Source organism: Rhinichthys klamathensis, unplaced genomic scaffold, assembly GCF_029890125.1.
Source record: "Rhinichthys klamathensis goyatoka isolate OS25496 unplaced genomic scaffold, OSU_Roscu_1.1 h1tg000136l_1, whole genome shotgun sequence".
In the NCBI taxonomy this organism is placed as follows: Eukaryota; Metazoa; Chordata; class Actinopteri; order Cypriniformes; family Leuciscidae; genus Rhinichthys; species Rhinichthys klamathensis.
Window position 1 is genome coordinate 1,315,096 of NW_026606671.1, and position 14,700 is coordinate 1,329,795.

The 14,700-nt window shown below is 37.8% G+C and overlaps 2 protein-coding genes across 4 annotated transcripts in view; one reads left to right on the forward strand and one right to left on the reverse strand.

Moving 5' to 3' along the window:
* Nucleotides 1-292: 292 nt before the first annotated feature.
* On the reverse strand, nucleotides 293-6,193 carry fermt3b (FERM domain containing kindlin 3b). Of its 3 annotated transcripts, none has more exons than XM_056257285.1 (15): nucleotides 6,045-6,193; nucleotides 5,128-5,252; nucleotides 4,470-4,703; nucleotides 4,245-4,361; nucleotides 3,739-3,907; nucleotides 3,552-3,654; nucleotides 3,362-3,469; nucleotides 3,112-3,240; nucleotides 2,935-2,981; nucleotides 2,712-2,836; nucleotides 2,345-2,451; nucleotides 1,595-1,810; nucleotides 1,298-1,422; nucleotides 942-1,083; nucleotides 293-796 (listed from the first exon to the last, which is right to left on the reverse strand). In XM_056257285.1, exons 2-15 carry the CDS (start codon nucleotides 5,249-5,251, stop codon nucleotides 617-619), a joined length of 1,926 nt encoding a protein of 641 aa, XP_056113260.1. In that variant the 5' UTR covers nucleotide 5,252; nucleotides 6,045-6,193; the 3' UTR covers nucleotides 293-616. The 3 variants fall into 3 exon arrangements, with proteins under 3 accessions (XP_056113260.1, XP_056113259.1, XP_056113258.1); XM_056257284.1 differs by having other exon boundaries at nucleotides 5,128-5,255; XM_056257283.1 differs by having other exon boundaries at nucleotides 5,128-5,277.
* A 2,938-nt stretch (nucleotides 6,194-9,131) lies between these two features.
* The window catches only part of macrod1 (mono-ADP ribosylhydrolase 1), a 55,784-nt gene continuing 50,215 nt past the window's right edge, over nucleotides 9,132-14,700 (forward strand). The window contains exons 1-3 of the mRNA XM_056257292.1: nucleotides 9,132-9,723; nucleotides 10,189-10,281; nucleotides 10,499-10,606. Of these exons, the coding sequence (XP_056113267.1) occupies nucleotides 9,306-9,723; nucleotides 10,189-10,281; nucleotides 10,499-10,606 (619 nt within the window). The 5' untranslated portion in view covers nucleotides 9,132-9,305. The remainder of the gene's footprint in view (nucleotides 9,724-10,188; nucleotides 10,282-10,498; nucleotides 10,607-14,700) is intronic.

Consider the following 14,700-nt stretch of genomic DNA (forward strand, 5'->3'; position numbering starts at 1 on the left):
AATCAGCAAGGCTGTGAAACTCATCCGGACAATGCAGAGATGGCACTTTGTTAACTGAGTGAGTCAATACCAAGCTCTCCCACCCCGCATGACACACTGAAGACTATTTAAAAATAGCCCTGGTACAGTAACTGAAACTCTGTTGGACAAAGATAAGAAAATTGTGTGCTGTCAGCTACTGGCCAACAGAACTTTGGCTGATAAGACGGACAATGATAGACAATGGTTTCCTGAACTGTAACTCAAATGAGATGGCAGAAATACAGACATACTTCTAATAATGACAAGTGCACGGTACCATGTTTTATTACAAAATTCATTGTTTTTAGATAGTTTTAAAATAGTTACAAAGTTATAAATCATTAATTTAGTTCTATTTTCCAGTTAGGCAGTCATATATTAAGTGTGATGATTTATACAGAATCATTAGATGTGCATATATGTAACAGGATGTGGAAAACATGCTTCACACATTCTTAATGTGAATGCTTGTATGTTGATCAGTAAAAGTAAAACAAAGGGACAGTTGCTAAGCGGTGCAGACACTGAATTCTTATCAGTTTCCTCCATTTGTAGCTTCAGAAATTTTTCTTCTCTGTAAGTTGTTGCTTTGTGCTCAGAGAGCCTCGTGGCCGCCGGTGAGTTTGTGGAAGAGCTCCTCGTTCAGTGTGTCGCTTTGCTGTCGTGAGCGAGTAGACAAGAAGATGTATCCTCCGATGTACTCGTGCACAACCTTACAGTCTGCGTTCACGCAGCTGAATGCTATGTTAATGTTTCCGTCGAATTCAATTGCAACCTTAAAATAGAGAGACAGGTGTTGATAATTTAAAAGACTGAATTTCTAAGTGAAGCCAGTGTATTAGCCTATAAGAACCTCTACTTCATTCTTCAGTGTCACATATTGTTTTCCTTATTTTTATTATAATTTTATTGAAACCTACCTGCCGGATGTCCCAATTAACATTCCACTGTCTCATATTATTATAACGCCAAGTCTTCACCACATCTCCAACTCCTAGGTCTATACGGATCAGACGGTTGTTAGCGATGCCCATAACTTCATCCTTACGACTGCCCTTAAACCTGAAAAATTATTGAATTGTGAAACTGGATCAGACTTTTATAAAATCTCTATATTATAAAAAAGTCTTTTTACCACATACCACTGCATATCTACTATTTTTCATATATCATATCATATCATGTCATATCATATATATTCAATATCCAGCAAGCTTGTTTAAAAGGTATCAATAGCTGACCATCTTTTTTGTGCCTGTAAGGTTAGTCCATTCACCTGATCATGAAGTAGGAAATTCCAAAGTCAGGCAGAGCTTGCCAGATCTGCAGAAACTTCAAGATGGCAGATGTCAAGGAAAGCTGGGCGACATTCTGAAAGGCTTCCAGGATACGAGGGGTTAACTGAAAAGAACAAGAAGAGGTGAGGTTGTGGTAATTAATACAGAATAGGCTATAGTTTTTATATATATATATATAAAGGTAACACAAACACTGAATAGATGACCTGAAATAAGTATTGCAGTACATTGTACAACATCAAATGCCTGGCAAGCACCTTTCATGGTCACTCTACCTGTTTGGGCTTGTATTTCTTATGGTATCTTGGTGAGACGAGGCTGTGTGTGTTGATGCTGTCGTCAGTTTGTGCAGCAGGAGCTGCAGAATTGCAACGCTGCATGGAAAGGAATGTCTGGATGTTCTTCACTTCACTCTGATAGGAGCTGTCCAATAATGTCAGGCCTTTGGATGCCAGCTTACAGGCGGCCATCCATTGAGAATACTGCTTCTCCTGATTGGGTGGGGTAGGTGGGAATAAAAAAATAAAAATAAAAAAAAAGGTTAAAATCTCTGCAAGTACACTACCATTCAAAAGTAAAAAGAAAAGTAAATAGCTTTATTCAGCAAGGATGCATTAAATTGAAAGTAAAGATATTTATAATGTTACAAAAAATGTTTCAAATAAATGCTGTTCTTTTGGGCTATATTCGTCAAGGAATCCTAAAAAATGAATTGTTTCCACAAAAATATTAAGCAGCACAACAGTTTTTCAACATTGATAATAATAAATGTTTCTTGAGCAGCAAATCAGCATATGATTTCTGAAGAATCATGTGACAGTGAAGACTGGAGTAAATGCAGCTTTGTCCGAATTTGTTTATTTTAAAATATATTCAAATTCATTTTCAAAAAACCCGTTTTTACTGTATTTTTGATCAAATAAATGCAGCCTTGGAGCAGCATAAGAGATTTCTTTCAAAACATTAACATAAACACTTCTTATCAGAGTTTTGAATACAGATCAATGTCATCGACAGTTACGTACGTTTTCACAACGCAAGTAGATTTCATTCATGCCTTCTGGTGCAGGAATGAGGAGTTTGATACAGAACTTCTGGCCTGCTACATTGACATCAGGGGCAACCTCACAGCCTGGGGAGATGCAGATTAGTTTCAGTTAACACAGTCTCATTACACTGATGAGTGTGTCTGCTTAGGTTTCACTAAGATTCACTAACTTTTACTCAACTTTTTGTCCTCTTTTTCTACTGCAGTATGTTCAGTTCACACAATCACTTTCATTGGTGTTTCTCAGGTAGCGAAAGTGCAATTAAGTTGTGCCCAATTTTTTAAAAACAAATTTATTAAATTAAATTAAAAAATATATCTTTTATTTATAATAAATAAACGACCTTTCAGGTTCAGTTGTTGCATGGGTTCTCCATAGCGGTCCTCTTTGCTTTTATAACAGGAGATTGATGTGTCCTGAAAGTTGCACCAGTACTGCTTGTAACCCTTTAGAGTGAGTCTCTTTGGCCTACAGGGTGGAAAATCATAGTTTCATATCACCATAAAATCATAGGTCAAATGTTTATGGGACTGACAGTAGGATTTAGCCAAAGTAAAGAGCCTCACCGAAATATTTTCAAATAGTCATTCAGCTCTGGAGCAGTCATATTGTCCTGTGAAAGTAAATCAGATGTTCACTGATGTCAGACTTAGTACCTCCAAATCTGTCTCTGCATTCCGTCTCCATGTCGCTTTGTTGCTGTTCTATTAAAGTGAAGAGGATTTATTCTAAGTGTCTCTCACCAGTATGTCTGTGCTGTTGCCGTCTCCCACCATCTTGACCTCCAGGGATTTCAGGGCAGACTCTAAGTCATCCATCCCTTGACAGGAAGAGACCATGTCCTGAGACAAGGACAATTTTCCTATGTGGTACTGAATAAGAGAGTGGAGAAAGAGAGGTAGATGTAAGAATGCTATTGCTTACCAATGATTTTGTGTTTATTCCTTTTAATGCTAACATCAATTTTATGGCAGTATTATTTTTCTGTTGTACCTGCAGGGCTCCAAACAGCATCATTTCCTCTTCTGTACAGTCTATGTCCTCCAAGAGAATCGCCCAGCGAGCTTGCTCATACAACTGCGTCAAACGCACCACATCATACTATAACAGAGAGAGAATCAATTTTCCATTGTTTTGTGGCTCTTAGAAAAATGTTATATACATATCGTAACCAAAGTCCTACCTTGGGATCCATATCATGGAAAGAGTAGTATTTGAAACGAAGCCATAGTCTGTCATTCTCTTGTATTCCCTGCTGCATTAGTGAACGAGATGAATCCAACCACCTCCGGGGAACAGAGGAGCAATTATATTAAGGGTGAAATGTGGAACATTATTTTTTAACGTGTATCTTTGTTTCTCAGCTGTACCTGGTGTGAATATGTGTTTTGTCCACCACACTGGCCGGCCGGTAGAGTTTAGCGATGGCTTCAGGAGCAGGTGAGGACAGACTGACAGACAGCATTTTATACACCGCCTCAGTCTTAGGAGAGTCAGCAAAATGAGCCGGCATGCCATTGTACAGAGCTTGAACAGAACCTACGTCAAGATAAAATCCACTTTAAACTAGAATACTTTGACTAAATGATAACTACTTATTATTCTTACTAAATTTAGGTCTATGCCATTCCAGTTTGGGGTCAGTAAGTTGCTTTTATTCAGCAAAGACATTCAATTTCTCAAAAGTGTATAATGTTAAAAAATGTCTACTTTAAATAAATGCTGTTCTTTTTTATTACTGTTTTGCTGTATTTTGGTGCAAGTAAATGCAGCCTTGCCACATTAGAGGTTTCAAAAACATAAAAAAAATCTTGCCTAACCCAAACTTTTGATTGGTAGTGTAACAAAAACGTATTTGATATGTGATTTTGTGCACCTGCGGTTAGAGGAACATCTGTAAGATCATACAGCTCTTCTGAGGAATCTTGGTCTTTCTTTTTCTTTTTTTCTTCAACAGGACGGAGCAAGGAGAGCTCCTCTGGGTGACGAATATCTGAGAGCGAGAAAGATTCATTTTGGAAATGGCCACCTGACACTTGGTAATATGATTACAGATTGCTTACAGAGGGGGGGGGGGGACATTGGATCCAAGCTCACTTACTAAGAACCCTGCAGATGCCCACGACAGTGCGAAACACAGAACTGGAGAAACAGGCCCGCATCTTCAGAGTCGCCCCGTTTGGCAAGCCCAGTCGCAGAGGCTTGTGCTGTGGAGTGAAGACCAGGCGAGCGTCTGCGTGGACCCCACATTTGTCCAGTGTCCAGCCGGTCCGCAGCAACCACTGCTGCTTCTGCTCCCACCACAGGGCATGATCGGACCAGTCCTTCTTCAGCTCTAGAAATATGACACAAGAACATCTCATGAGGTACATAAAGATTGAGGAACCCTACATAATTCTATACATGGGTACTTACAAAAACGTTGACCATACACACGTTTAAAAGTTTGGGGTTGGTTCGATTTTTAAATGTTTTTAAAAGAAAAGGAGGGGAGGGAGGGGGGGGGGGGGTGAATTGTTAAACATTGTTAAATATTATTACTGTTATAACACAATACATTTTTTTTCATGAATCTTCAATGAATATGAAGTTCAAAAGAACAGCATTTATTTGAAATTTATTTGAAGATTTTTTTTTGTAAGAATGTAAACATAAAAGATGCTGTCACAGAATTAGTGCACAACTAAAATGAATGATATGCATCTTTTTTATTAACAAATATAATAGCCCATTTTTGAAGCATCTAGAATATAACTCACTGGTCTGCTCAACTAATTTGAGAATAACTCCACCAATGTGCAGGTCAGAGGTCACACTGATTTTGAAAGGTGGGGCATCAGGTCCAAGATCCTCCACTGTGACTGTAAGGTCCCACGCTGCCATTCTGCTGCCAAGAGACCCCAAAAAAGCTGGAACCAATGAGGTTTGATTACACACAAGCTATATTCTGTACAGTACATTCTTCTATTTCAGTGTTGAGCGTAGACCAAAATGTGAACTTTAAAAGGCATGATAAGCAGCTGTACATCACATGGTTAGCATGATCGTACTGATGGTAATGGACACATCACCAGCACATGCTTCATACCTTGTGAGTGTAATCATGCTATTTTGCTCCAAGTTATGTTTACTGTGGCCGATACTTCCCTTTTACACACGACACGAATCACATGGAACCACATTTCCTCTTTTAATCAAGCATCTAGATGTTATAAGGTGTTTTGGTGTATGGTATTGGTCTGTGTGTGGGTGTGTGTGATAAATTTGAATATAGTTCACTGAAACCGAAAACTGAAATAGACCTAAACTCAAGAAACATTAGACACATAGTATGTGGCAGATTTAACAGCTCAACTTTATTAGTAACATAAATGTCTTTTAAACTCTATATTAAAATAAATTAATAGAGAAATTCAACACACGGCAAGATGCTTAGTCGGGTAAATATTAAATGTGTTAGATGTAATTTAATCAGTTTCATACTGTATTATACTATAAATATTCATTATAACTACTATAACTATTCATATTTATACTATTCATATTTCTAAATGATTACTTGTTTGTTAATGATCTGAAATAAAGTGTCTACAGAAATGTCTCACTGTTGTTGTTTTAAACTACTCACTATTATTAGCTCAAAATATGAGTCAAATATTGAATAATGTTTTGTTACCTTTTCTGTTTCTGTGCTTTGGATTTGCCGATAGAGTCTTCGTTTTGTGGAGCCAATTAAAAGCTGTTAGGTCCCTTTATGAGATACACAGAGAAACACACACTCATATGGGCAAGACCCCTCTGCTGTGTAAAATCAGTTGTGGTTTTTCAGGGTATGTCAGAGCTGACAAAAAAGGGTGTTCCTCTTTTTTCAGCTTCCGTATAACAGAACTGTATATGACCGTGTTCTTTTCACACTGGGTGTTCTCACACACACACAAAAGAAGAACAAAAGCACTTCTATGCATGTTCCAACATAAAATTTAGAATTTTGATCTCCCTAATGGTCATCAGTTGAATTTCAATGCTATAGTTAAACTTCAAATAAATCTGTTTTTTTATGACCTCATATTGATTGAGAGAGTGCATGCAATATTTGTACTTGTTTATTTTTTTTTAACTGTATACACACAGTAGGCCTACGGTCAAAAGTTTGGAAACATTACTATTTTTTATGGTTTTGAAAGAAGTCTCTTATGCTCATCAAGCCTGCATTTATTTGATAAAAAAATACAGAAAAAACAGTAATATTGTGAAATATTATTACAATTTAAAATAATGGTTTTCTATTTGAATATACTTTAAATATAATTTATTTCTGTGATGCAAAGCTGACTTCAGTCTTCAGTGCCGCATGATCCTTCTTAAAACATTCTATTATGCTGATTTTTATTATCAATGTCGGAAACAGTTGTGCTTCTTAATATATATACAGGTCCTTCTCAAAAAATTAGCATATTGTGATAAAGTTCATTATTTTCCATAATGTAATGATAAAAATTAAACTTTCATATATTTTAGATTCATTGCACACCAACTGAAATATTTCAGGTCTTTTATTGTTTTAATACTGATGATTTTGGCATACAGCTCATGAAAACCCAAAATTCCTGTCTCAAAAAATTAGCATATCATTAAAAGGGTCTCTAAACGAGCTATTAACCTAATCATCTGAATCAACTAATTAACTCTAAACACCTGCAAAAGATTCCTGAGGCTTTTAAAAACTCCCAGCCCGTTTCATTACTCAAAACCGCAATCATGGGTAAGACTGCCGACCTGACTGCTGTCCAGAAGGCCATCATTGACACCCTCAAGCAAGAGGGTAAGACAGAAAGAAATTTCTGAACAAATAGGCTGTTCCCAGAGTGCTGTATCAAGGCACCTCAGTGGGAAGTCTGTGGGAAGGAAAAAGTGTGGCAAAAAACGCTGCACAACGAGAAGAGGTGACCGGACCCTGAGGAAGATTGTGGAGAAGGACCGATTCCAGACCTTGGGGGACCTGCGGAAGCAGTGGACTGAGTCTGGAGTAGAAACATCCAGAGCCACCGTGCACAGGCGTGTGCAGGAAATGGGCTACAGGTGCCGCATTCCCCAGGTCAAGCCACTTTTGAACCAGAAACAGCGGCAGAAGCGCCTGACCTGGGCTACAGAGAAGCAGCACTGGACTGTTGCTCAGTTTTGCATGTCATTTGGAAATCAAGGTGCCAGAGTCTGGAGGAAGACTGGGGAGAAGGAAATGCCAAAATGCCTGAAGTCCAGTGTCAAGTACCCACAGTCAGTGATGGTCTGGGGTGCCATGTCAGCTGCTGGTGTTGGTCCACTGTGTTTTATCAAGGGCAGGGTCAATGCAGCTAGCTCTCAGGAGATTTTGGAGCACTTCATGCTTCCATCTGCTGAAAAGCTTTATGGAGATGAAGATTTCATTTTTCAGCACGACCTGGCACCTGCTCACAGTGCCAAAACCACTGGTAAATGGTTTACTGACCATGGTATTACTGTGCTCAATTGGCCTGCCAACTCTCCTGACCTGAACCCCATAGAGAATCTGTGGGATATTGTGAAGAGAAAGTTGAGAGACCCAAGACCCAACACTCTGGATGAGCTTAAGGCCGCTATCGAAGCATCCTGGGCCTCCATAACACCTCAGCAGTGCCACAGGCTGATTGCCTCCATGCCACGCCGCATTGAAGCAGTCATTTCTGCAAAAGGATTCCCGACCAAGTATTGACTATTGAGTGCATAACTGAACATAATTATTTGAAGGTTGACTTTCTTTTTTTGTATTAAAAACACTTCTTTTATTGGTCGGATGAAATATGCTATTTTTTTTAGATAGGAATTTTGGGTTTTCATGAGCTGTATGCCAAAATCATCAGTATTAAAACAATAAAAGACCTGAAATATTTCAGTTGGTGTGCAATGAATCTAAAATATATGAAAGTTTAATTTGTATCATTACATTGTGGAAAATAATTAACTTTATCACAATATGCTAATTTTTTTAGAAGGACCTGTATATATATATTTAAACCTGTGATAATTAATACTTTTATTCAGCAAGGATGTGTTAAATTGATAAAAAGTGATAGTAAAGATTTATGTATAGAAAATATTTCTATTTTGAATAAATGCTGTTCTTTTTAACTGTTTCACAGGTTCCAAAAAAAAAAGAAAGAAAAAAAAATCAGCACAACTGTTTCCAACATTGATCATAACTAAGTATCAAATCAGCATATTAACATTCAGCATTTATTCAAAATAGAAATATTTTCTAACAATATAAATTTGTACTATCACTTTTTTATCAAGTTAACACATCCTTGCTGAATGAATGTTTTCTAAAGGATCATGTGACACCAATAAATTATATTTTAAAGTATATTAAAATAGAAAAACATTATTTAAATTGTAATAATATTTCACAATATTTTTGTTTTGTTTTTCTGTATTTTTTATGCAGGCTGGACGTGCATAAGAGACTTCTTTCAAAAACATTAAAAATAATAACGTTTCCAAACTTTTGAGACTGCTGTATGTCCTAATTCATATCAAGTTTAATCTAAAATCACGACATTGAAAATGGTACAGCCAAACCAAAATTATTAGTAGCGGACCACATAGACAGTACCATCTAGACTGAATATTGCGCTTACAGCGTCTTGCCGCTAGATATCAGTAAAGGATAAAATATGTTGATCCGGGACAATCCAAATACCGAGAAGCGCTTGAATTAAGTCATGGACCCCTACATATTGGTACAGTCCCATTTGCTTGTATTGTATCGACAGTTGACTTTCAATTTCACTTCTTACTTTATGAACTCTTTCTTACAATTGTCTTCAAATCGAAATTAGGATAAAATCGAGGCGCAGACAGGAGTCATTTGGGCTTTAAACATTAAATTTGCCAGCTGTCAACTGTCAGGACAGACCAGACCATGGTGTTTCAGATGTCAAGACTTGCTGCTCGTGTTTCACTCTCTAAAAGTGTTGGGTTCATATCCGGCACTGAAAACAGATGGCCGAGTCATCTCAATTTCATCAGCAGACTTGCACATCGCTCCTTTCATGCACTCTGCAGCGAAGGCAGAGGGTCTGCAAGTATCAAAGCGCTGCCCTCCCGGGGGGTCTTACGTAAAGCAGGCAGGTGGGAGAAGGTTTCCACTGCCTCAAAGTCTCTCCACTGGCAGAGTGGAGGGGCCGTTAAGCCACTTCGCTCCGGCATGGTTGTCCTAGGCGCTGTGGGGGTCTCGGCTGCTTTGCTGGCGTCTCTGCGCACGAGCACGCTACACGCTATGAGCGCGCGGCCCGGCCTGAACCTGGACTCGGAGAACAGTGACTGGAAAGAGGCAAAGAGTGAGTCTCTCCCTAGAGTGTACTGATGTCAGACACCCGTCCACCCGTCTTTGTTAACCTTCATTAACAGAGAACCAGAAAGAAATATAATTTAACTAACCTAATTAAGATATAATAACGCCATCTTCTGAAGAGATTAAGCCATTTTAATTAGCGAGAATGACTCAACATTAACCTAATGTCTGTCTATCTATCTATCTATCTATCTATCTATCTATCTATCTATCTATCTATCTATCTATCTATCTATCTATCTATCTATCTATCTATCTATCTATCTATCTATCTATCTATCTATCTAACCTTCAGAAGGCTTTCACGTGCCAACATCAAAGTTTGTTTACAAACTTTACTCATCTAGTTATTAATAATGTAGTTATTAATATCTGAACAAAATAAAAACTTTGCATTTTTGTTTTTCATTTATTTTGATATGATTTGGTTTAAATTATTTCTATTTGGTAGATAAGCTTTGCTCCATGGATAAGGAGAAGAGGAGGGAAATGTACAGGGTCGACTTCATTCCTCTGGAGAAGATTCCTGTCTGGAGTCCATCAGGTGAACAAAACACTCATCATGTATAATAATTATAGCAAAAGCGAATCTCTTTGTTTTGATCCAAGTACAATTCAAGTACTAACCCTAACATCTGTAGACCAGAAAGTGTTGGAAGGATAAAGACATGAATATATATTTTTTAGTGGATGTAGACTACATTGGGGTTGTTTTGCGTAAAACAGTTGACATGTTAACATCACTGTTTGCTTCCTCTTAGGTGACTCTTGTAAGCCTCAGTACCAAGTCAATGAAGAGTTGAATAAGAAAATATCCCTCTTCACTGGTGACATCACAAAACTGGAGATCGACTCGATTGCCAACGCAGGTGAGAGTCGAAGTACAGGAAAAATCATAGTCTACATTTACCTGCTTGTTTTTGTCTTACAAACAATTTTATCGTTTCCCAAAACCGTGTGTGCCTGGCCATACATCATAAACTTAAAACAGATTCAGCTGTTTATTGTTAAAAGTTTTTTTTTTCCTTGGCCATTTTTTATTTCATTTTTGTTGAAAAAATACAATCTGGAGGAAGATTTGGCATTGTTGAGCTTGAATGTTTGTGGTCCTGTTTTGTCTGAAATGAACTCTGCTCTATATTAAGGCAGTGAGCCTTTGCCTTTCTCAGTTGGCAGCACTAAATGTACATTTCAGTTTAGAGAGCAAATGCATTCAATACTTTTATAGAGAACAACAACAAAAACCCTCTCTTCAGCCGTGTCACTCTTTTTCCGGTACTATTTTAATAAAGTTGAACAGTAATTGTCAGCGGTCCTCATCAGTAGAGCTCATGTGGAGGTAGAGCTTACTTTCTGTCTCTGGGATCCAGTCAGTCCCTTTGTAGACACACCTGAGAGTTTGGGAACATTCATCTGCATTTGCTTGTGTGTTCTTGGCAGTTAAGTGACTTTCAGGAGCTTTCAAGCTTTTCACATTTGCATCCTTTAAATAGCTAAAGAGACAAGTCAAGCACTATGATGACAGACTAAAAACACCAGGGGCGTAGCCATCCTTCCAGAAGTGAGGGAAACAGAAATGCCTAGTGTATTACCAGGTTCTTTTCCTGACAATTGTCTTTAATGACAGGTTTAATTTTGTCTTATCTCTTGCTATTAATTGGCTAAGAAATCAAATACACTGCTGAGCATTAACCAGTTATTTCTATTCTATAATTTTTAGTCCTATATTTTAAAAATGGATTTTATACAATGTAAAAAAAAATGATCACAGAATTTTTTTGATTTCCTGGAAAACCACAAGTTATTAATTCTACGAGTCAGTTTTGGGCTTTCTGTGAAAGAGCCGGCTTCCCGTATGAATGAAAAATACATTACACAAGAGTGTTCAGCCCTCCATAATGTTTACATCGCTGCATTTTAGATAAGAATAAAACGTCTGGTCATGCATAGACTATCTTGACTCTGAATTTAATCTAGATTTATTCTCATTGGCCTATTAAAACTTCTACGTGAAGACGCTTGCCCGAAAAAATTGTGTGGGACGAATTTACGGCCCTTGCGTATATTACGCCCATGAAAAACATGCAAACTTTTGTCAGAGTAGCCATATTTAATTTTGCACAAAGGAAACAAAGTTGTGAGGGACAGATTTACAGTGGGTTTTACTGTTGTAATGTGTACCTTGGTGTCAGTTGTTCAACACTGAAGTACATCGTTACGAAAGATTGACTGTAAAATTAGATGGAACTAAGATATACGGACTGTACATCTCTCACAGCCTTGTTTTCATTTGTGTTCAAATAAATATGCCGTCTAACCTGAATAGGGTCCATTGTAGGTCAGGAAACGAAACAATTTCATAATTAATCTACAGCTATTAGAGTCAGCATATTCCAGATATTTAGCATATTGACATTAGCATATTCATACAGGGTTAGTAGAGTGCTCAGGTTTAGTATTTCTCCATCATCACCTCTAAGCTGCCATAAAGCAAAGCAATGACTGGTTAATGTTTTAGCAATCATATTGCCACATAGGACTTACGCTTGCTGCTAGATGGCCTAATGGAGCTCATTTAAACAGGTATGCAATGCATGAGTAGAAAGAAAAGTGGGCGAGGAGGAAAAGAAGCTGAAAAGGCAAAGGACTAAGAGTGAGCATGAAGAGAGAAAGAGGAGTTTGTCTGACAGGGCATTGATTCATCTCTCCCAGTTGACGCATTGATCGGATGGCCGTAGGTCTCGGTGTAAAAGCGTGAGGATTAACAGACTGTCCAGTGGTCATTAATTTAGAGGTTGGAATGAACTTCTCAGGACTGTTAAGTATGCATCTCACTCACCAAAGTACCCAATTGAGTGTAAGCACGCACTTTTTGTATCTGGTATGTTTTTATACCATGTTACTTTAGCAGATTTTGCGGGTATAATATAACCTAATTGCTGTTTTTGGAAGTCAACTTGAAATGGCATTTGCAACTTATTGTGACATTTCCGAGTGAAATGGCAAAAAGAGAGGCACTTGATTTTATCCATTGGGATTTGGCTGGATCTTGAAAAGTTGTTGCTGTATGACAGGTTGAAAAATAAGAGGGCTTGGTGACATCAACGGTAAAAAAAGTAGTTTGAGGAGCCCGTTATTACTTCTAGTTATTTTTTTTGGCTGTAGAAAACCCTTTGTTATGGTGCTTGATATTGCAAACTGGTATTTTTTACCGTATTGTTTTAATGTATTGTCATAATTATAAACAAACTGCTTGTAGCTTGTACCGTTCACTGCACTTTGGTATTCTTCTTTACCTATAATGCCTAATGAGTAGGAAGTCTCACTGATTCACAGAAAATAGCTTACTTCCACATTGCAAGAAAAGGTGGATTAGAAGAGCAAATTTAACTTTTAGTACATTTTTGGTGTCCAATCCAGTAGCACATTAATGTGAAAAAAATTATGCATGAACTATTCAAAGAAATCCACTCTTACCTATATTATTATAGTGTATACTATTAAGTGATCATGCCTTTAAAATAGTCACCAAACAAATGTTACAGTGCAGGGATTATTTCTAATCCGTTTATCTTTAGCTTTTCATCTGTGGAGGCTGCTAGACCAGGGGTGGGCAAGATTTTTGCCACATGGCCCACATACATGAATAAAATTACATTTGAGATACAATATTGTTCTCGATTTGTTCTGAGAGAAGTTAATGTACTTATTCTAGTACATGACGCACAATTTTCTGAAGTGTATCTGTGACTGATTGGGCCACTCAGTTCATTATTTGATTTTGTTTTTGAATTTGTTCATGTAAAGTTTTAATGTAGTAACCCTTTGGAGTCTTTGGAGTCTAAGTCTTTACTAGAGCAGATGAATTGAATCAGTTGTGTTTGATTTGGGAGACATCCAAATTGTGCAGAATGTTGGAGGTACTACAGGATCAGGGTTGGGAAACAGATCTGTATTTTATTAAAGTTTATCACTGAGGTGGAAGTAGCACCAAGCAGTGACTTTCCTTTGAACAGAAAATAGCTCTGGAGGTCGATAATCTCCAACATGCAGTTAGATGTTTGGTAGCACCTTACGCAATGGAAAGTGGGAGAGAGAGAGAACATGCTCATGGTTGCCGGGCAAATTGAGTCACATATTGGGCAGAATGTTGACAAATTGTGCAGGTTTAAACTAAAGCTCTGATTAAATGTTTTTGGTGTGGGTGGCAATCTGGCAACTCTGACCACGATTGGGAAGGCTCATTAGGTGCTATTGAGCTATATCGAATTATGAAACAATTTCAGGATAATTGACCTGTGGGCTGAATTAAACCACGTTGAGGGTCGTAGTTCTCCCATGTCTGTGCTAGACTTTTATAAAAAGTTAGATTTAAACAACAGTTGAACTGAGCAAAAACGTACGAACGCACAGTCTTTGAAACTTTGAGAACTCATCAGTCAATAGGGAGAGTGATGGAGAGTTGGGCTGGAGTGGGGAGGACTGTTTGTCTGTTGTTCTCAATAAAGATTGGATTTACAATAACATTGCCTCCACCCCCTGTCCTCTCTCTCCTCCCTCTCACAACATTTTACAACTCTTGGCTCCTGGATCTGCCCTATAAAACACCGTAAACATAAAATCCACAAGCACTTAAGAACTGTCCTTCCGAGAGCAGGGGTGGAGGGAGGGATAAACATCCTTTTTACGCCACTAGCCATCCATCGCTCTGTCAATCCACCCATCCATCTAGTTAGTGGGAGAGGATATACTGTCCTGTATTGGTTTATTAAGATGCATTACATTTTGAATAGTGTATTGTGATTGAGTTTGTGAGAAAAAAAACACATGCCCTTGTCGGTTAAATGACTGAAAAGTAAACGAAAAGAATATATATATTTTTTTTTTTTTTTTTTAGGATCATAACCATGAAAAAGAATCAAAAGTGTTGTTTAATGAAGATTGTGTTGCTGCACCATGTTTG